Below are 22,030 nucleotides of genomic sequence, written 5' to 3' on the forward strand. Positions count from 1 at the left end.
CGCGAGTCTTGATTGGCTTGCACTAACGAGTTAATCTTTTATTTGGATTGACCTCTCTGGGTCAGAGGAAGGTCCTGATGTTATTCATCTCCGATCTTGGTTTGACTGATGCCAAATTGAAATAGAATGGGCTTATTATGCATACATACACACACACACTGCCATGTTTTTACATACAAAGTCTTACAGAAGTAACCTTTTACATTTGTTATATCCAATGTACTTCTTCTTTGTTCTGTCCGTCATTCTCTGGACGTTCTACTAAACAGACTTTCCTCTGGACTGTTGACTTTTCAGGGAGTGGGACTGGCTTTAAGAGGAGTTGAAACTCCAGCACGCTGCTGACCCCGGTGTGCGACGTTCACCTCTCGCTCCTTTTTACGCCAACTGCTCCTCTCTATGTCACTCCCGCTTTTCTTTGCTCTGTTTAGAGCACTGGAAGCACTTTTTAGACAGAAACTTTCTGAACGAGTGGCATTCTCTCATCTGGCTGTTTTTCCTCTCAGTCATCCCTCTATCTGCTCTCTTGACTGCCCAGGAAGGTGTGTGTTGTTTGCTTAAGTTAAGCTGTGCTAGGAACATGTTCTCCGTTGTTATGTACAAAAAAACCCACACATGCATGCCCAAATTCAAACACACACACACACACACACAGATTTCCAACTGTCAGAGTAAGATGAGGAAGCATTGAAGCCCCAGTTTTGTACGTTTCCTGTATTCTTTCCTGATTTTCTGCAGCTCTAAGCAGAAAATTCAAAAAACACTACTTCTCACATGAGCACCCCCCCCCCCCCCCCCCCCCCCCGTGTCTTTATTGGTGACAGCGTCAAGATTTGCACATTTCAGCAGTAACTACAGAGGGATTTAATAATACCCATTATGGACAGAAACAAATGACAATACGTAACAACACTGGTTTTTTTTAATCATTTACACTATGTAAAGAAAAAAATATAAAAACAAAAAGAGTACACGAGTATATGTACATTACATATATGAATGTTTGTTTATTTCTCATTCTAAAACGTCCTACTACTAATCTATCGTACACAGTCATACACTAGACTCCATAAATTAGCTCCACCCTCCTCAGCTCTCATGTTTGCAGCTTTGGCTCAGTGTTGTGTGTGTGTGAGTGTGTGTGTGTGTGTGTGTGTAGAGGAGGCTGGCCTCTGTGCTCAGTGCCCTGCTGTACCTGTCTCTCATGGAGGTGGACCAACACTCCCAGAGCAGGCGGCCAGGCAGCAGAGCGCTGTGAAGCAACAGGGGTAGCTATCCTCCTTTCTGACACTCATTGCTTCGCTTTCTTCTCCTCTTTTCCATCGACATCCCCTCGACTGGGCTTTCTGCAGTGCTTCAGTCTCACTTCCCCTGCCCGCGCTGGGTGTCTTTTGCTTTTTTTAAAATATATTTTCCCACCTCAGATTACAGGCTTTTCCATTGTGATGAAGCAGTTCCGTGTGTGTATTTGCGAAGACAGCTTTGAGTAGTGTTCGCTGTATTTGTGTCTATTTGTTGCGTGGTGCGTGTTAAAGTGGCAGTGTTGAAACTTGTGCTGCTGTTTCCCTGATCGTCTGCTGCTGCCTTGTGTCCCTGTTTTTAAGGGATGTTGGGTAGACACTGTGACTCGACCGCCTCCACGTGCCTGTGTGTGCGCATACAGCTAAGATGGCAGCCTCCTTAGGCCTGTTTTCTTTCGTAGACTGGATCACTCAGGATCGTATGGCAAACTAAGAGATGCATTGTTCCTTCCTGTTGGACACACGCTTAGATTTTCTTTTCACATAATCTGCAATACATTGAGAGCCAAAGGGAGGTTGCTTGCTTACACCTCCCACACCTCCCTTTGGCTTCTGAATATGGTCTGTTAATGCCCCAGAAAAGAATAAGTGAGTGCAGGGCTGATTTAAAGTGAGGTCAGTGGCATGAAGAGTGAAATGTCCCTTTTCTTTCTAGCGATGATGAACAATGCTTTAATAATATCAAGCGTCATTTGTTTTATTTTGTTTTTTTAAGTTGGAATTTGGCCTGTTTTTATGGCATAAAAGCCTTTTTTGCCTGCTCATAAAACAATTCATTACCCAATAGCACGCTGTTAATCCGTAGAGAATCCGTTGCGTCCATCACTCATAAACACAGTGTAATGGTTAATCGCCATGGCTATAACCGAAACTCTTAAATCCAGCAGGTCGGCAGCCAATAAAACCCATGCTCTTTAACTTCCTGCAGGCCAGCCTGCCCTTCCTGTCCGTACTTCTCTAAGTTCACAACCTTTGAACCTGGTGCCTGAGCTCCAAAAGCCTGTTTTGATTATCCTTTACCTCATGGATGTTTGTGTTGCACCAAAGAAAAACAATTACGCAGAAGTTAACCATAAGTTTTCTTTTGAAAATTCTAGCCTTGTAAATGTGTAAATCTTTACATCCTCTGTGAGTAAAGGTTGCGACTTGTGTTCGTCTTGGTTTAATCATTCACCTGATGCTGCCTCAGCTTTCTTTCTTGCGTGCGCGCGCACACACACACACACACACACAAACAATATACATTTTCGCTTCTTGGTTTACATCAAGCACAAAGTCAGAGCATTCACAATTTAAAACGATTTGTTGCTTTTGTATTGTATTACATTGCATTATTTTATAGCGTATTATATGTTTCTTAGATGCACTTTTGACGCACTCAGTGCTTTCAGAGTCTTCTCTAAGAAAAGGAAGACTAAGCACAAAATAGTCAGCACTGAGGAAGTATGGGAATATCTCCAAGTCATCAAAAGCAGGACAGGAAGTACGTCACCTCGTGCTTAAACTGGGCATTAAATGCCACGTTTTTGACTCACAAAATATCCACTTAAGGGATTTTATTTATAACGACTCTAGACTGACTTCATTATGAAGTGTCAGCCTCACAGTTCCACATAGCTCCTTCCTTCTTATCACTGAGCAGAACTCCCAAAGTGAATATTGTCCTCCCTTTGTCATCAGTCTGGCAAGATAAGGCTGATAAGAGATGGAGTCATGTTAGCACATCACACAATAGAAGGAACAGAGGGAGGGCAACACTGAGCTGTGGCAGCAGAGGGAAAGCAACACATAAACAGGCTGTGTTCGTGTCACAATGAAAAACCTTGATTCTGATTCTGAGTGAGTGATGCACTTTTTACTTATATTATCCAGTAATATCACCACTTCACAGACCAAAATCAGAATGCGTCTCAACATCTACTGATAACTCTATCAAAATGGGTGTTTTTCTTTATAACCCCGTGTCATTCTGACCTATGTCAACGTGCCAACCAACTTCTGGCTAAATATAGAAGGTGGACAGCATTTCTCATTCCATACCGATTAGTTTTCCTCAATATTTAAACCTGCATATTGCGTGTGACAGACATTTCCTTTTTTCTGATATTTGAGCTGATATTTGTATCATCTGTTCCTCCGTAGTTGAGGCGTGAGCTAGTTTTCAGGTAATTCTAAGCCGTCCAGCCTTGGGCAAACTAACAGGTGACGTGTGTGTGTGTGTGTGTGTGCGTGTGTGTGTGTGTGTGTGTGGGAGAGAGGTATATCGGGTCAAGCAAAATGAGTCTGTGTTACCATGGTTGCTTGGCTTAGTAGTGTTTTACCTTTGTTGACTGCATCGGCTATCGAAATCAAAGTCCAGGCAATCTTGTGACGCACAAGAAACACACACACACACACACACGCAAGCACACACACAAACACACACAGCCCACCAAAACAGCAAGAGGTTGTCTTTACCTAAATTTAGCTTGATAAAAATTAGTTGGTTGTTGTGATTGATTAGTTGATTCTGTAAAACGTTCGGGGACATTGGGATTTGAAATGCTACGGATTATTCCGTCGTGAATGCTGGCAGTGTTGGAAAAAAATAGAGTAAGAGGGTTATGCTGGAAAAGCCGATTTCTGAGGGTTGCAGCCCTTAATGAAGTGAGTTACACATAAACACACACACACACACACACAGAGAAAAGGTTGCACCTATACAAAGAGGTCGTAAGTCCAACACCATCTTGTGGTTACCGTGTGTGTGTGTGTGTGTTTGTGTGTTCCTATGGTTCATTGTTGAATAAAATGAATTGATGTGCACGGCTTTTTGACACAGTATGGAGTCACCAGGGTCAAGTTTTTCAAAATTCCTTGACCAAAACTCTTCACATTTACACACACACACACATTCTGAGCATGTGATGTAGTCATGCTGAGTGAACTTTGAGCTAGAAGTTTCAGGGTTTACAGCCTTTAATTCTCCCTGATAGGGGTAACAGATCAGCAAGGGAACAAAACAAGGTTGTAAAAACCGCTGATAGGAATGGTGGCTTTGGGATTTATAGATACTATTTTAACTCTTCTCTCCAAGTCACGTAATGCAAGTTCCTTGGGAATGCAACTTTGCACGTGGTTGTTCTTGTAATGATTATTTTTGTTTCGACAATTAAGCTGTCATATAAAAGGTTTTTGACCCGTTTTACGTTTATCATGTGGTTCCTGCTCTCGTTTGATAACCCCGTTTCTCTTCGCTCTCCTCAGGCCCAACATCTGATTGGATGGTTTTGTCAGAATGACAGCTGAAGATCCTGCTTCTTCCTCAGCCATGAGCAATAACGCTGCCCACTCCAAAGCTTCTGCTGTATCCCAACACTCTTTTCATGGACAGATCAGTATCCCAGAGGGAGTTGTAGGTGCTCCCAATGAGCCTGCCCTGGTGGCCCTGATGGAGCGCACTGGCTACAGTATGGTTCAGGAAAACGGTCAGCGTAAATATGGTCCTCCTCCCGGTTGGAATGGAGCATCTCCACCACGAGGATGCGAAATCTTTGTTGGCAAGATCCCAAGAGACGTTTACGAGGATGAACTGGTCCCAGTTTTTGAGTCAGTCGGACGCATCTATGAGATGCGTCTGATGATGGACTTCGATGGAAAGAACCGAGGGTACGCGTTTGTGATGTACACAGAGAAACACGAGGCCAAGCGAGCTGTACGTGAGCTCAACAACTATGAGGTGAGGCCTGGACGACTTCTGGGGGTCTGCTCCTCTGTGGACAACTGCCGTCTTTTCATCGGTGGCATCCCCAAGACCAAAAAGCGTGAGGAGATCCTAGAGGAGGTCTCCAAGGTGACAGAAGGGGTACTAGATGTGATAGTTTATGCCAGTGCTGCAGACAAGATGAAGAACCGAGGCTTTGCCTTCGTAGAGTATGAGTCACACCGTGCAGCCGCCATGGCTCGCAGGAAGTTGATGCCTGGACGCATTCAGCTTTGGGGCCACCAGATTGCAGTAGACTGGGCTGAGCCAGAGATTGATGTCGATGAAGATGTGATGGAGACAGTGAAAATCCTCTATGTCAGGAATCTTATGATGGAGACAAGCGAGGAGACAATCAGACAGGTGTGACCGACTTTTCAATGTTCATTTTGGTTGTCTGGCTCACCATTCTTTACCAATCACCCTCTTTCTCTGTCTTCCAGGTGTTCAGCCAATGGAATCCTGGTTGTGTTGAACGTGTAAAGAAAATCCGTGACTATGCCTTTGTCCACTTTAACTCCCGGGATGACGCCGTCCTGGCCATGGACCACCTCAGTGGCACAGAAGTGGAAGGGTCCTGTATAGAAGTGACACTAGCCAAACCAGTTGATAAAGAGCAGTACTCACGCCAAAAGGCCTCTAAAGGGGCTCCTGCTACTCCAGAGGCCACTCAGCAGAACTTCGTTTACCAGTGTGATCCCTACACATTGGCGTACTACGGTTATCCCTACAATACCCTCATCGGACCCAACAGGGAATACTTCATCAAAGGTTAGACTTCATTCCTCCTGCTTCTATAAGAGTACAGATCATTTTCAATAGTCACAGTGTTTCATTGAAAAAGATACTGGAAGGACATCCGACTGATGTCATTTGCTAGAAAACTGACAAACACCTCATCAATAGGCAAGATTTTTAAACGGCCATGATGACTAAGACCAAAATGATTTCATCTTTGTTGATGACGACATTTATTTGATAAAAGTTTGGAAATCTTTAACTTGATGATGTTTGTGGATCAAAATCATGAGATGCTGTAAAAAGACAAAGTAAAAAAACAATACAATGGACCAATGAATGCTAATCCCATTACCTCCAATGATTGATTATATGTGGTCTTTGGGTGGTAGCAGGAAATTTTGTTTGACTTTCAACAATCATTGTGTTTTGGTTTTCTCTCCAAAGGATCCCCAATGATACAGAACAATGGTAATCGCTCATGTCTTTATTCCTCCTTGCTCCTTCAATGAACAATGAGCTTTCTTGCCATGTGTCAAATATTCTAACACCATCCTTTTCTTCCTGTGCTGTCACTTCCCATTTTCCCACAACAAAGCTCATAACATTCTTGAGTACCATCTCACAGTGCTGTAAGCCAGCTCGCGCCTAATTCAGGAGTCAGCGTAGTACTCAGAAGTATATCCAAGAACCTCAAAAGAAATCCTGTTCTCAAAAGAGATACGGCCAAGCCGCTCCCAGTAGCAACTGCAATTGATCTACAAATTGCCTTAAATGAGAGCTAAAGGACTTGTTGCTACCCCCACTCCTCATAACTTGAGACAGCCTTTCAAAGAAGTTTAAACCCAACATAAAATATTACCTGACATGTTGCCCCAGGCAACAAGTTACCCCTGCCCCCCCCTCCCAAGTCCCAAACCACAATCCCTGTCATCATATTATTTTAATTGTATTTTAAGCAGGTACTGTGCGAGGTCGTGGTCGTGCTGCTGCAGGTAACCGTACCCCTGGGCCACGTGGGTCGTACCTGGGGGGTTACTCTGCTGGTCGTGGCATCTACAGCCGCTACCACGAAGGCAAGAGCAAGCAGCCCGAAAAACCCTATGAGCTGATGCCCAGTCTGGAGCTTGCTGCCCCTGTCAACACCGTTGGCATCAAACCTGGCACAAGTCAGTGAGATAGATATGTCCATCCATATCCTTGCCCACCTCAAAGGCTTTTATTTCTAGTTCATATTTTTTTCCTGTTTCTCCAATGTGGTTTAAGGAACATTTTGTTAAGCCAATTTTTGGTTGTTGCTGGATGGTCGTGTGCAAAAGGGCTTCCTTTCTTTTTTAAAGAAGAGGAAAAATAGCTGTTCTTTCTTGCATGACCAGAAAGTAACTGAAATATTTGTTCCTAATTCCATATTTTTTTCGCCAGAAATTTATATTACATGATGTTCAGACAAAAAAAAAAAAACAGCACTGTGTGAAAAAACGCCAGGGCCTCTAAAGACATTGCATTTTTCCCCCCCTTGATTAAATATTTTTAAGGAACATTTTTGGCTGAGTGAGGCTGCCCGGTTATTTTGCCAATTAAACAAGTAGGCCGTGTTATTTCGTACAGCACTGTTGTCTGTCTGAACATGGCCATAGCTATATGGGGATCAGTGCTTCAGTGCTTCCACAAATTGCTTCTACCAACGTACTCGACTCTAAATTTTTGCCAAAAGGTATATATATATATTGTGTGATATATATATATATCACACAAAAGATTTGTTTTCTATATTCACAGCATGAAGCTATTAGATGCCAACTCACACAGTATCTCTGTAGGAATGGCTTTGTTAGTTTAAGAACAGCTTCAATCACAGAGTTGAAACGCAAAACTAAAAGCACAAACTAAAGATTATAATCTTCTATTTTCTATTGTGTCCAGTCTAATCGAATCATTGAAGGATAATACCAGTGTGATGATGTATGATTGTTGCCCATCTGCCGCTGCAATCATTTAGTCCATCCAATCGCAATTAACAATGATTTTGCAACGCATGCTGTATGCAAGTTGATTTTGTGACATTTCCTCTCTTTTTGTTTTTATTTGTAAAACTGTAAATTACTTACAGTGTAAAATGTGCTGTCCACGCAAAAGAGGAATATTTAAGATGGTGGCTTGTTTTTAAATAATGAAATTTACATCGCTTCCATTGCCTTTCAAGTGCATTTAAAGTCACAGCAATAGAAAACACAATCCCACTGATACAAAACAAAGTACATGAGGCTGTAGAACAAACAATAAGATACAGTAAGAATACACTGGTATTATTCTTTAATACAATTATTCATTGTTTACAATAAGGTCATTTATTTGGTGACTACTTTTCAAGTGAATTTTCGATATGCTCATGTGGAGCAATTTGACCCCAGTCTTGGAGCTCTCAGTCTGTGGAATCACAGAACCACCAGATTTAAAGGACTTTTTTTTGGTTCCATCTGAAACAATGACTGTCATTGTATTCATTTTTGTGTGTGCATGTGCGTGTCTGTGTGTGAACGTTAATCCACGGTTGAGCGCCATCGTAATCCGAATCACCACCCAATGCCATTTTGTGTAATTCTTTTCTCTTTTTGTTTTTTTTTGTTTTACCCCTCACCGCTAGAATCCTCCAATCATTTTGTGGATAACCTTCAGATCTATGCGTGTCTGCTTTGATTTGAGTCTGGATGCATGTAGAGCAAATGCAAATGTCTCTCTTACAGTGTCAATGCAAACATATTAACCATCTCTTGCAATACAAACCGTGCGCTCTCATTCATGTGTATAGTGGCATTGCCTACTCTGGGTGGACAGTACCCAGTGTTCAGCACAGCCCCTGCAGCTAAGCTGATAGAGGAGGGAAAGATGCATGCAGTGGAGCACCTCATCAATCCTCTGGCCATGCAACACACTGAACACGCCACCGCTGCTGCTGCTGCCACTGTCCTGCCTACAGTCTCCACTCCTCCACCTTTTCAGGTGTGTGCTATGACGCTGTATTTGATAGTTTCCCCGTTATATGACACACATTATGTATTGAGTGCAGAACGTGTGAACGGTTGATTTGGCTGCTTGATGGTTGACTGTTAACCTGTGCAAAGGGAAGCCTAGCAATTGAAAGCACTCGTTAATTTAATGCACAATGAATGCGCTCGATGAACAATGAGCTGTTTCATTCACTGCATTCCTTCTCTTCTTATTCCTGCATTTCCCAGGGCCGCCCAATCACTCCAGTCTATGCAATGACACACAACGTACAGCGTATCCCAGCTGCTGCTGGTCTGTATGGAGCCGGATACGTCCCCTTTGCAAACTATGCTGCAAACACAGCGGCTCTGGCTGCTCTGCAGAAGAACGCAGCTGTGGCAGCTGCAGCATATGGGGGATACGCAGGATATGCGGTGCCGCAGGCCTTCCCCGCGACAGCTTTCCAGGTGCCTATCCATGATGTCTACCAGACCTATTGATTGTGAGGGTCAGACCACGTGAAACAACAACAGATTCAACCCATCCGTGACTGAATTACCACCAGCGGCGTGCCGAAAAGCATCGCTTGAACTTGTGAACAGCTAATAATTTTACAAGCACATTATTTGAAGCAAATGTTTAGAAAAGAGACAATGAAACAATGACAACCTGCAATCTCATACCTGACCCACCTACTGGCCTTGGTATATCCTGGATGCTAGCAAACCTCATGACAGCCAGACTTATGCAGCATCAGTCCAAGTTATGACACACAGCAAGGATAGTCCACTCGCTGAGGAAACTTGTATGAGGTGACAGGCGAGCCCCACCCCCAAACAACAAGCATCATTCTCGACAACAGTCCCCATCCCTACCATATCGTGCCTCTCTCTCTCTCTCTCTCTCTCACACACACACACACACACACTATCTCACCACAAAGTTTCTACTGAAACACTGAAGGTACAGTCACTAAGTTATGAAGAGAAGACCCATTGAAGGTTTTATTCTCTGTGGGTGTCTCATATTATTTGGGGTCAGGTTTGATTTCAGAAGCAGGACAGACAGACCTTCACGCCATTTCTTAAATAAAGTTCTTAACTTTTGTTTTGTAGGAAAAGTTCATTTTAATTAAGTAAATGTACAACAGGAACTACTGACAAATGGGGCTACCACTGTAGAGAACTGTTTGGATATACTAATATGTTGCTATATATTTTTTTGTAGTATTTTTCCATGAGTATATAGTATTCTAGACAATTCTCTGTGGCGTAGACGATGCTGTCCGTCCATGCTGTTTTAATGTGTAGACTATACTTCACATATGCCTGTATGGTACTTCGTGGTTTATTTCGTTTTTATTTTGATTGTTTTAAAAAAAAATGAAGGCTCCAAATATCTTCACTTGCGTGTAATTGATTTGTATGTTTTCTCTTCCTTCATTTATTTGCCATCTAAGTAATATTATTGTGACAAACTCCTTGGGGAACAACTACTAGTGACGGAAAACTGGAAAGCTTTTTAACAATGGGAAACTCGGTTTATCTAGGAGCCCGCTAGACAGCCTGGTCTCCATGGAGATTATTCCTATCCACAGTAATTGTGGTGACAAGGGGACGAAGACTGAACTGATGTTAATTGTGTCATTTCTCATTCGTGTGAATCTTTGTTTTTATGACAATTGTTTGAACGGTGAACAAATGCTTCTCTGTGGAGTAGAGCACCCTGTCAGTTAAAGAATTTGTGCATTTGCCAATGCTAATCAAAAAAAAAAAAAACTCCAGTCTCATGAATATTGAAAAACTGTGCCTCTCTACAGTGCCTTATACCTGCATTATATATGTGCTATGCTTGGCTTTCACTGTGCCTTTCATAAAAAGCAAAGCAACTAAGGATGGCACAAAGCGGAAAGACAAACTGGAGCTTTCTCCTCTCGTATTTCCAGTGAACCTTTTCTGTTGTTGTTGTAGGTTTCAGATGCCACACGGCCTGCAGTCTCCTGCGCTAACATACCGTATTCTTCTGTCTCCTTTTCATTTCTCATTCTCCAAAAATGTGCTTGACAGAGGTGCACTTAAAATGTATTTATAAAAGGCAAGAGATTGCAACTTTTAAATGAAGATATATCAAATACTAAATAAGACTTCATATGTGAACTGGAGTAGTTTCAATGTCTGTGTGCATGAAATGGTTTTTCATTATGGATAAATTAACCCTGATGAATGTTTGGTCGGCACTTTTGATCTTTGCAGCGTGTTGGAAACAATTGTAATATTGGACTGAGAATACATAGAGCGATACCTCATCCTGACACATACAAGTAGCTTTGCAGGCATGTACTACAACACAGAAACGTGCAAAGAAACTCAACATATACAAACTGCTGCTGATCATAATGTCACACTCCATGGCCATATGAAAGTGCTGAAAAACGCTTTTGGATTTTCCAAATTTATTTCTTTTATTCACTGCATTTTCTTTTTGTACAGCTTTAAACAACGTGATGAGTTTGACTATGACGCTGGCCTGGCTTTTAGTTATACTGTTTTTGGTCCAAGAAGTAAATTGAAACAATAATTGTCCAGCAAACACCAAATATTTGTTAACATCTCAGCTCACTCCATCATTTATGTTTGGCTACTTTTTATTTTTTTCTTGTATGACACTGAGTCAGGATATATTTAATATATGCATTACATGTGTTGTGTATGAAGTAAGAAGAAAAGGTATAATATATTCTTAAAAAAAATATTTCTTTTCTTTATTTACATATTGTTTAGGGATTAAAAAGTCAGAGTAACAAAAGTAGAGTCTTTTAGCTAAAGTGTCCAATAGAAATTCACGATTAGAGTTTTCGTGGTGTATAATATTATGCTTGCTACTTTGAACTGGATTTGGTGTGAAGAGTGGGAACAGAAGGACATTCTTGTTCAGCTGTATTTTATTTTATTTTTTTAGAAGAAGAATCATATTTAGATTAAAATACATGAAACTCTTATGTGGACACCACTGGCATTTTGAACTCATGGTTTTGTAACTCTGCGTGTATTGTTTGGCTAAAGTGTTAATGTTCTAATCATGATTTAACAGGCATCCATCCTTCATGTATTAGCCAGCAGAACACTTTCTGGTTCTGTCTCCCACTCAATATAACTGTTTTACTATTGCTTACATTTAATCCACACTACAGCAGTAGAATGAACTCCTCCACCTCTTTGTGTCAGTGGTATAGAGTCACATAGTTTAACGTAGGTGTTGAACTCTTTCTAGTTTGTACCTTATTGCCAAAATGTGCCCTTTGCTACACCTTTGCCGACCTATGCAGACGCTTTTCTATCTGATGGTTTTTTAAGCTTGTTTGGTCTTGTTATATTTATAGTGATAAAGTAGTTTAATAAAGCATTTTCAAAAGGATGGAACGTGGTCTTTCATTTCGTTTGCCTACATGTCCCTTTTCGTTCAAACGCATAACACTGTTTAAACCGTGTCAGCTAAACTGTGTCTTGCATTAATCCACGTAAATGAAGAAAGCTCCTAATAAGAAATATTTCAAAGTAAAAAGAGGTAAGAGAGCACAGAGCCTCCTGAATATTTCAGAAATTTCTCTGTGGCAGGTCAACTTTACTCGAGAAACATGCTGACCCCAGGGAGGAGCAGAGGGAGGTAACCTTAGGAGGAGGAGAGCAGTCACAGGTACATGGAGTTTTTACACCATGCCAGGCAGTACCGGTAGTTTAATCATTAAAAAGTGGAAATCAATGTAAAAAAAAAAACATTTAATACAAGTGAATGATAAGTCTTCTAAAAATATCTAAATACACCTAATCAAGAATTATACTTAAGTACAATTCTCAAGGAACATTAGTGGACTTTTCAACAGCACTCCAACTTGATCGCGCTGACCAAGGTCAGGGGTCGTGAGACGACATTGCCATCTGCTGGGAAAAGAGCCCCATCAGAAAGGACTGCAGCGGCTCAACCAAGAAAGGGATCACATGTTAGCCTCACTGCCACCAGCACTGAAATAGATGGAATCAAATTACATTTGTTCTTCCTTTAGGTAAAAATAAATACATTAATTAAAATAAAATAAATTTACCACATCCAGAATTATGTTACTCAGCGTCCATACGTTTGAGTAAAATATTGTCCTTTATAAGTGTAAGGAATAATGGCGATTTTGCATGGTTAAATAAATTGTATTTTTAAACAAAAAAAAACAATAATTACTTGATATTCGTTTCTGAAACAAAAACAAAAATTACCAAAAGACGCACGGGCAATTACTTAGTCTAACAAAGAGATGAAGTTACAGTGATCTAACTTACACTCCAATTCCCAGGATGCACCAGCATTTATTTGTCTAGTGGTAGCTTTGCGCTTGAAACTCTTTGGAGATTTATAAACAATGCAGATAGGCCGCCTACATCTACGGTAGGCACGGTCGGAAATCCATAAGGTTTTGCAGCGGCTAAAATACACGCAGCTCTTGAACGCAACGTCAGTCTATATGCGGCTTAAAGGAGACGCGACAAAGCGCACCAAATCGTTGCGGTGGAGGTTCGGGCTAATAAGTAGGCTTACTATAGCTTTAAGAAGCCGAAAATAGTGTCTGCTTCTTTAAAATTATATCGTTTTATTGGTGAGTTTATAATTAAGAAAAGTTTTCAATTTCCGATAAGTAAATATTAGCATTTACTCGACGAATCGAACGCAAATGCCGAACTGTTGGATAAAGGCCGCTTTGCAATCAAAACAGCTTTTAATCAGATGTCCCCGATTTGTTAGTAAACTTGCTTGGCTCTACTTGGACTTTTAGGGGGGCCGAAGCGTCCTGACTATGATGGAACCGGCGGACGGCCGACACGGGGGCGTAAATAAAGACGAAGAGCCGGTGGAAGACAAGGCCGCAGAACCGACCCCGAGCACCAGTGCGACTGCCACACCGCGAATGGGGCTCAGAGAGCGCAGGACGGGCCGCCCGAGGTCCGGTGTTTCTGCTTCTTCGGCCATTAACGGAGCGGCGTCAAACTCGCAGAGCTCCGGACGCGTCCTAAGAGACAGGGCGACACGGGCAGTGCCGGCCTGGTTAAAGGACACCAAGGGGGACGGGGACGGGGACGGGGACGGGGACGGGGACGAACCCAGCCCGGACACCGACCTTCCGAAGCGGAAGAAAACTGTCAACCTGAGGCGAAAATCAGCGGGTCCGACCGAAGCTGCAGGGGGGGTCGCAGGTGGCAGCCTTCAAGGGACAGAGTAAGCTTTTTTTTTTTAATGCATGATTAACAAAAACCTGTCAAAACTTTAAATAAAGTAGTATCGGTGCAGCCGGTTCTGTCATGGCATAGCTCGCATTGAAATGCTTTGATGCTATTTCTGCCCTAGTGTGTGGATCTGTATCTCAGAATCCCTCAAATGTTTTTGTTTGTCTCCGTTCTGCAGCTCGGAGGACCTTAAACGCACCACAGATGCTCAAGGTAATCAGAGACGCGCTGAATCTACCTTTTTAAACCACGTTCTTTACACGTGAACGCCACACAGTGTGTTTGATCAGCATGCTTCTGCTTAATCACTCCCAGCTCTTCCCTCCAGACGCCCCCCGGCCCAGATTCGAGCCAAGCCCACCTCTGGCAGGGCTGTGTGTAAGCTCGAACCTGGAACCGAGACTCTAACCGGTGAGCAACGTGTCGGCGGTCCGTCTCGGCGGTTCACCGGGTGGGCAGTGGGCACGTTTCATGTGCTAAATATTATTTATTCCATGGGAATCTTTCAGTGTGGGATCTGTTTAGCGCCAAATTCTCCTTTTTTTCTTTTCTGAATTTCGTGCAGCGGTGGAAGGAAAGTCCGACAATAAAGAGAAGGATCAAATGTAAGTATATCTATGGTAATGAAATCCTGTTAATATTTGTAAAGAATGTATATGACTATTGCAAGTGTTATATTCTCTAAAACACGCACACGTTTTACTTGTTATATCCGTTTCATGCATTAATGTCTGTGTTTTGCACCTACATTTTTTTTTTTTCAGTAAAAATAAGCAGCAGGAGGCTGTGGATGATGAAGAGCCAGTGTTGGACGATGAAGACGTTCCATATCAGGAAGACCCCGATGACTGCGCCTACCAGCCACAGAGTCAAAGGTACGCTCGCCTCAGATGGTTTCTCTTGATCTCATGCGTAAAGAGTGGATTTGTGTTTGAAGCGATTTCGTTTCTCTGCATTCAGTGGCGCAGAAGAGGAAGCCGAGGAAGAAGAAGGGCTGAGCAGTGATGAAGACGTTCCTTTTAGAGATGACCTAAATGACCAGAGCTATGATCCAAAGGCTGAAAGGTGTGTGTGTGTGTGTGTGTGTGTGTGTCTCTGTTTGACATTATTAGACGTAGGCACCCTAATCCTTTGATGTATAAATGTTTCCGGGCGTTGTTTTTTTTTCTCCCTTTTGGTTTATTCTCAGGGATTTCCCTAAACCGAAACGCAGAGCTCCTCTGAGATTGAAGGAAAAGAAAGAGAAGCCACATAAAAAAGAGAAGGAGGTCACCGAAATAAAGATAGAAGGCGCAGACAACTTTGAGAGTGTGAAAGAGGAAGTAGAGCTTGAAGAGGAAATAGTGGAGGACCCGGATGGACCCAGGAAGTAAGTTCAGCACCGGTTAATCAATAATACTTCTGCCGTCTATCCCTCCATTTTCTTGGAGACCAGGCGACACTCGTATCTCTGGTGAATTTGGAGTGACCGATTCACCTGAAGTGCCTGTTTTTGGTGGCGGGAGGAAACCGACACAGAAAGGGAGGGGGGACATACAGAAGGGAATTTAACTCGGAACCTTCTTGCTGTGAAGCGACAGCGCTACTCGCAGCGCCACCGTGCCGCTTAAATACTTATTCAATGGCGCGAATTCCTCTTTCATGAATTTTCCAGTGAGCTGCCATTGATTTTCTGTTAAAGTTTAACTGCGCTTACGAAACAATAAATAAATATGAACTATATATTATTCAAGCTCCACTATAAAGTGTTTTTTTTTTTTCTGTTTGTGTTAGGAGAGGACGGCGGAAAAAAGACGACAAAACTCCACGGCTACCGAAGAGAAGGTGAAGTTGATGATTTTTCCGGACGTGAATACGATTTCGTAAAACACCGATTTGTCTCGCTGTCAATCCAAAAAAAGAAAAGATTGTGAGATCCATTTGTGTGACCGTGCAAAGTGTGGTGTGCTTCGCTCGCACAGGAAGAAGCCCCCAGTGCAGTATGTGCGCTGCGAAATGGAAGGATGTGGGACAGTCCTGGCTCATCCCCGCTACCTGCAGGTCTGCATCGCCACAATCGAGCCAAGATCCAGCCATTTAAAAAAAATATTTAGGAAGTTAGGTTAACCCTAACCCTTTGATTCCTGTCTGTACGGAGTTCTCGATGTTCTATTTATTCATTCTATTCTATTAGACGTTTTGTAATAACAGTCTTTCAACCTTTTCTCCAAACTGCTGCTGAAATACTTGACCGCGTTCTCTTTGTTTCGCACGCAGCACCACATTAAGTATCAGCACTTGCTCAAGAAGAAATACGTTTGTCCGCACCCGTCTTGCGGGAGGCTTTTCCGCCTGCAGAAGCAGTTGCTGCGTCACGCGAAGCACCACACGGGTAACGAATGCTCCGCAAACGCAAACGGCGATCCGTTGCAGTGCCCGGAATAACGGGAATCGCGTCTGTATCGATTTTTGTTTCGTCTCTCTAGACCAGAGGGATTACATCTGCGAGTTCTGCGCTCGTGCTTTCAAGAGCTCCCACAACCTGGCTGTGCACCGCATGATCCACACGGGAGAGAAGCCCCTGCAGTCAGTGATTTGCTCTCGCCACTCTTTTAGTCGATTCTCTTGCATTTTATGAGATAACTTTTTTTTTTTTGCCCCCCCCCCCGCCCCTGTAGATGTGAAATCTGCGGCTTCACGTGCCGTCAAAAGGCGTCGCTCAACTGGCACATGAAGAAGCACGACGCCGACGCCACGTATCAGTTCTCCTGTTCCATTTGTGGCAAGAAGTTCGAAAAGAAGGACTGCGTCGTCGCTCACAAGGCCAAAAGTCACCCGGAAGTGCTCATCGCTGAGGCCCTGGCAGCCAATGCCGGGGCCCTCATCACGACCCCTGCCTCCCTGCTGGAGCTGCCGGGAGACCCCGTGCCAGCAGAGGTCACCGACCTGGACGTGAGCCGGACTGGACGGGTGGACCATCTGAGCCAGGAGGGACAAGTTGGACAGCAAGTGGCTCAGGTGTCCCAGATGGGTCCGGTGAGTCATCAGGTGGTTCTGCTGGGACAAGACCAGAGCCTCCATTCCATGCAGGTGCCGGTGACGATCGCCCTGGCCCCCATCGACCCCCCTTCACCAACAGGAAAGCAGCAGCCGGCTCACCTCCAGCTTCAGATGCCCGTCCGGTTCGTTCAGACCGCCCAGCAACCGCAGCAACCGCAGCAACCGCAGCAGCCCCAAATCCAACAGCTGACACTCCATTCCAGCTCGGCGCCGACTCGGCATCAAGCCCAGCTCCAGCTTCAGCCCCAGCTTCAGCCCCAGCTTCAGCTTCAACCCCAGCTCCAGCCCCAGCTTCAGTCGTATTCAAATCCTGAAGGTCAAGTCCTTCAAATGACCTTCCAGCCAGTCAGCCAGGCTCCGAGCCACATCCTGCAGCTTCAGACCCTTCAGGCAGCCGCCCCCCCGAGCCCCCCCCTCGTGCCGGCGCCTCATCCCCATTCCCAGGATCCGTCAGCCTCCACCAACGGGAACGGCTTCATGCTGGACGATCCGGTGCTTTCATCGGCGTCCTCTCAGCTGGTGGGAGAGGACGGCGTGGTTTGGGAGCACGCGGGACAGGGGGGCGTCCTGTCGGAGAGCGCTGACGGACATGTGCAGCAGCCTCTGTTGTAAAAGAAGGGTCACGCACACACATGCACACACAGATTAGGGCCGATTGTGGCACCGCTGAGCTGATATACTGTATTAGGATGTCTGAGGCGTCCGTTCACCAATATATTCTCCACTCTTCAGTCGTGTTTGGTAGCTTTTTAGAATATGTGTATCAGTGAAAGGTGTGTGTGTGTGTGTGTGTGTGTGCGTTTTTGTCTTTGTACGTAATAGTCCTGCAAACATAAATATGCGTGTTGCTACTGTGGTCATGCAATAATTGTAGCATACCGAAACGCAGCACGTTAAAGACCTTTAGAAACAGACTCCAGCGTGCGGTAGAAGACGCTCAAACGAAGAGGCGGCTGGTTTTTCTTTTCATTTATCGTCTTTATTGGGCAGGTTGAAAGATGTGACAGAAGAATTTCAATGGCGCAGCGATGCCGTTTCACGCTCTTGCAAAAGTTCCACAATTTAAATATTTTAGGGGGATTATCAAAGCTGTTTCAATATGAAATCTGTGACGCTACGAAGGTTTAGCTTGAGTATCGGTAGGCTTTGAAGGAATTAGAAATCAGATAGCGTGTGCATCTAAAAAAAAAAAAAAAAAAAAGGTCCGTTGTCATTAGTTTAAACAGCCGCTGAATTAGTCAAACTAATTCTGACGGTCTTTTGAATGTTCGTGGATTTTAATCCGCGGAGCTACAAGGAAACTTTCGTGTTAACGCACTGGCTTTGTGAATCGGGAACACAGAACTGTTCCTCTTCACGGTGTAAATAAACCTCCTAACATTTATCTTGTGTGTATTCGCTTATTTTGCACAAACTCCACGATGCACTCCCAGAGAAGACATTTCATCCGCTGCCGCTGCGCCGCGTTAGCGCAGTGACGTCTCTCAGGACGTGTGCAGCCGCTCCCTGTCCCTCTGCACGGCGCACTGCTTCATCATTCGTTTTGGAGGAATTAAAGTGTCACTCAGTCCAACCCTCCTCTTCTTCTTCACCAGCTGCCCCCCTGACTCTTCTTTCGCCTCCCGTTTCCGGGACGCACCGTCACGTGCCGCCGCGTCGGACTCGCCTCGGTCCGACGTTGACGTTTCAGCGGGAGCAGCCGGGGTCTGGAGGTCGCTGTCGTGCGCGAACTTGCACTTGATCCCAAACCTGCACCTTCCGTCTCTCCTGTACGCCGTGCACATCCGACGACCTCCTATTTGAGAGGGTTTGGCCTCCGCCGTGAGCGGGACGTGTTTCTGTAAGACGCAGAGCTTTTGCTCTAGTTGAGCCTTGAAAGGGTTCACAAAGACGCTGCTGTCGGAGCAGGTGTTTAGAGAGGGAGGGGGCAGCCTGCTGGAGGTGAGGGAGCCCGGGGCAGGGGCAGGGGCAGCATGGCGGACGGCTGCGGAGGATGTTGGTGTTCGGGGCTCTGGCTCCACTTTCTCCAGCAGCGATTCACTTTCTGACTCGCTGGAACCTGAATCGGGCTCAAGCAAGAAGTTGCGGCTCCTCCTGCCAGCGGAAAGTTCATCCTCTTCCTCTTTAGCAGGACTTGGAAGTACAAAAGTGCCAAAAAAAAAAAAAAACATTATTACAATTTTCGTGGGTTGTGATAGATATGTGTTAAAACTACTTACTCGAGTGCGCTGTTGTTTACGTCGACGTCCTCATCGTCAGACTCCGATGACGCTCCGTAGCCAACTAGACAGTTCATGTTTCTGAAATCCTTTGAAGACAAGATACCGAGCGGGTTAACCTGGGAGACACGCTATTATTGACAGTGGATACATATGACCTAATAGTACACACTCAACTTTAGTCAAATAATACAGAAGAATATTCAATGAGTCTCTTCTTTTCCATAAAGTACACGTCCGGGTTTCCTCCGGTGTTACAGGCATACGTAAACATACGAGGAAATAAATTACCGTTTGGTGAAATATGGATTAGATGGTCCTGTGTAACTTCAATTGGGGAGGGTCGCAGACAGATCCAGCAGTTCGCGCTGACGATTTCTGACAGGTTTATTTAAAATAAAATGTAAAAAAAAAAAAAAAAAAAAAGGCTTCAAAAATATCCTCATCCGCAGCTGTCAGTCTATTTTATCAAATAGTCAAACGAATACAATTTTTTAACTGAACTAACAAATATAACGTCGACTTTCACTGACTTCACTCACTGAGAGCTAACGCGACGAAAAGCATTTGTTGACTTCCGGTTTTTGTCCCCCCCCAGAAAAGCATCCGACTAGGAATTCATCCAAACCTTTTTTCTTTCCGTTGTAGCTGATATCCATTCATTCATTCATTCATCTTCTTCCGCTTGCTTAAACATTTAACTGTTTCAAATCAACAGAAAGAGGTCATCAACTTCCACTTATTCCACCAGGGAGACGACTCAAACCACAGAAAATATCTCAACGAGCACAGCACTTGTAAATACACACTCAGGTGCTAGGGGGCGTTCTTCCAGCGTCCCTCGGCGTCCATGCTGTATGTTTCACGTTGTTGTGCACAGCCCTCTACGGCGGAAAGCAGGAAATAAAACTAATAAAATATAAATAGGCTAGTCAGCCAAGAGGGAAGGTGACGGTCACAATCACAATAACAATAAAATTGCATAGAACTCTAACTGTACTCTAAAAGTATTTGTTGACTTCCGGTTTTTGTCCCCCAGAAAAACATCCGACTAGGAATTCATCCAGACCTGTGGTGTAGGGGTTAACGCCCTTAATGCTCAGCTGAGACACCTGTCGTTTGGTGTCATTGGGACTTGATATTATTATAGAACTACTGTGTTTATTGTGCAAATGTTGTGTGTTGTTTTTTATTGGACCATTGTGTCTGTAATAAAGATTTGATATGATATAATATAATCTAACAGCGACTGACGTTATGTACGTTGTCACTGTTGAGCTCAAATGCAGAGAAATGGTGGGGAAAAAAAAGAAAAGAAACAGAAAATAACTCAACCGGAGAAAATAAACATTATATTTATATACCACGTACTGTGAAAGGTGACCGAGGGGGAGCTGGAGCCTGTCCCAGCTGACCCAGAATGGGAGGCAGGGTACACCCTGAACGAGCCGACAATTCATGGCAGGACATACACAAAAATCAGGAAAACCACAAGAAGAAAATAATTCAATTAACTGATAATGTATTCAGAATCTCTACATTAAAATCCAGCTCTGTGGCTTTATAAAAGTAAAAATTTATTTAAAGTTTATATAAGCTTGGGAGGTTGTTTTTTTTTTTATTCAGGAAGCTTTTTGGGTTCAACAGCATGGAAACAAAAATCCAGTAATGTCTTACAAACACGTGAAACTAAAAGTAAAAAGTGTGTGAACACACAGAAGTGGGGTTGGGAATTGTATCAAAAATGTTTGATTTAATTTTGGATAAAGACTTTTTCCACTTTAGCTGAAGCCTGGTGCAGCCATCCTGAAGGGAAACATCTTGATAGCAGTTTAGAGTTGGATTTAAATAAAAGTGCATTCAAACCAAAAGTCTTAAAGAATATATTCCTATGACATTTGTAAAAATACAGATTTGGCCAAAATGATAAAAGTCTTCTTTGGCTAGTGAACAAATTTGCAACAAAATAAATCTTACTACATGAAAGTTTAATTTACCAAGCGTCCTTTTGGTAAACTTCAGTTTCTGCTCGCTTACTACGTTCGATAATGTCTCTGCAGCAAGAAGACAAAGTGATGTTTAATATATTTATTACATTTAACAATCATGAATAAACATTGAACACCATCATCATTGATGGAAAAATATTTATAGGAAACAGGTCCTGAAGACAAAACAATTTTAACAAACTTTGTCTCAAACATTTCTCTTCAGAGAATTTCTCAATCAACATTACAAAAATCATCAGTTCATATCCTGAACATTCCCCCCTAGATATTTCAAAGTAAGAGCATCTCACCAGGATGGAAGTTTTACAACTGTAAGGATTCTAAGCCCTGTGGCTTCTCATGTGGAATGTCAGTGACTGAGGGTGTGCAAAAGCTTTGCCACAAGTTTTACAAATGTAAGGCTTCACTCCAGTGTGGATTCTCATGTGAGTTTTCAAATGTTGATTTTGTGTAAAAGCTTTGCCACAAGTCTTACAAATGAAAGGCTCATCTCCAGTGTGGATTCTCATGTGAATTTTCAAACTGCCATTTTCTGAAAAAGCTTTGCCACAAGTCTTACAAATGAAAGGCTTCACTCCAGCGTGGATCCTCATGTGACTTTTCATATTATGATTTCGTGTAAAAGCTTTGCCACAAGTCTTACAAATGAAAGGCTCATCTCCAGTGTGGATTCTCATGTGACTTTTCAAATTTTGATTTTGTGTAAAAGCTTTGCCACAAGTTTTAC

The 22,030-nt window shown here is 43.4% G+C and overlaps 1 protein-coding gene across 1 annotated transcript; it reads left to right on the top strand.

Moving 5' to 3' along the window:
- The first annotated feature begins 4,578 nt into the window (after positions 1 to 4,578).
- Positions 4,579 to 9,269, top strand: rbm47 (RNA binding motif protein 47). The gene is made up of 6 exons (XM_068750736.1): positions 4,579 to 5,406; positions 5,487 to 5,814; positions 6,229 to 6,252; positions 6,741 to 6,950; positions 8,591 to 8,781; positions 9,018 to 9,269. Exons 1-6 carry the CDS (start codon positions 4,579 to 4,581, stop codon positions 9,267 to 9,269), a joined length of 1,833 nt encoding a protein of 610 aa, XP_068606837.1.
- The last annotated feature ends 12,761 nt before the right edge of the window (positions 9,270 to 22,030 follow it).

Source organism: Brachionichthys hirsutus, chromosome 17, assembly GCF_040956055.1.
Source record: "Brachionichthys hirsutus isolate HB-005 chromosome 17, CSIRO-AGI_Bhir_v1, whole genome shotgun sequence".
NCBI classification, from domain to species: domain Eukaryota; kingdom Metazoa; phylum Chordata; class Actinopteri; order Lophiiformes; family Brachionichthyidae; genus Brachionichthys; species Brachionichthys hirsutus.